General features: G+C 60.7%; 1 protein-coding gene across 1 annotated transcript in view; it reads left to right on the top strand.

The window, feature by feature from the left end:
• Window positions 1-241: 241 nt before the first annotated feature.
• The window catches only part of LOC110441037 (extensin-like), a gene marked incomplete at both ends in the record, with an annotated part of 6804 nt that continues 6009 nt past the window's right edge, over window positions 242-1036 (top strand). The window contains one exon of the mRNA XM_021484136.1: window positions 242-1018. Within this exon, the coding sequence (XP_021339811.1) occupies window positions 242-1018 (777 nt within the window). The remainder of the gene's footprint in view (window positions 1019-1036) is intronic.

Raw genomic sequence — 1036 nt, 5'->3', positions numbered from 1 at the left:
CCCACCCAGCGACAGTCACCAGCCCAACCTCTCCACCCAGCGACACTCACCAGTCCAATCTCACCACCAAGCGACAGCCACCAGCAGAACCTTCCCACCCGGCGACAGTCATCAGCCCCTACTTCCCACCTAATACCTCCCCACACAGCGACAGTCGCCAGCCCAACCTCCCCACCCAGCGACAGTCACCTGCCCCAACTCACCACCCAGCGACAGTCACTAGCTACACCTCACCACCCAGCGACAGTCACCAGCACCACCTCTCCACCAAGCGACAGTCACTAGCACCACCTCACCACCCAGCGACAGGCGCCAGCACCACCTCTCCACCCAGCGAAAGTCACCAACACCACCTCTCCACCCAGCGACATCAACCAGCACCACCTCTCCACCTAACAAAAGTCACCAGCACCACCTCTCCACCCAGCAAAAGTCACCAGCACCACCTCTCCACCCAGCGAAAGTCACCAACACCACCTCTCCACCCAGCGACATCAACCAGCACCACCTCTCCACCAAGCGACAGGCGCCAGCCCCACCTCCCCAACCAGCAACAGTCACCAACACCACCTCTCCACCCAGCGATAGACATCAGCACTACCTCCACACAAAGCGAATGCCACCAGCCCCATCTCAACACCAAGCACCTCCCCACCCAGCGACAGTCACCAGTCCCATCTCACCACCCAGCGAAAGCCACCAGCACAACCTTCCCACCCAGCGACAGTCATCAGCCCCACCTTATCACCCAGCACCTCCCCACCCATCGACAGTCACCAGCACCATCTTCCTATCCAGCACCTCCCTACTCAGCGACAGTCGCCAGCTCCACATCCCCACCAAGCGACAGTCATTAGCACCACTTCACCACCCAGCGACAGTCACCAGCACCACCTCTTCACCCAGCAAAAGTCACCACCACCACCTCTCCACCCAGCGAAAGTCACCAACCACATCCCCCATCCAGCACCTCTCCACCGAGCGACAGCCACTAGCACCACCTCTCCACCCAGCGACAGTCACCAGTCCCAACTCA

This window comes from Mizuhopecten yessoensis, unplaced genomic scaffold (assembly GCF_002113885.1).
Source record: "Mizuhopecten yessoensis strain PY_sf001 unplaced genomic scaffold, ASM211388v2 scaffold715085, whole genome shotgun sequence".
NCBI classification, from domain to species: Eukaryota; Metazoa; Mollusca; class Bivalvia; order Pectinida; family Pectinidae; genus Mizuhopecten; species Mizuhopecten yessoensis.
The sequence above is the reverse complement of the archived record's forward strand: the minus strand, read 5'-3'. Positions and strand labels throughout refer to the sequence as shown.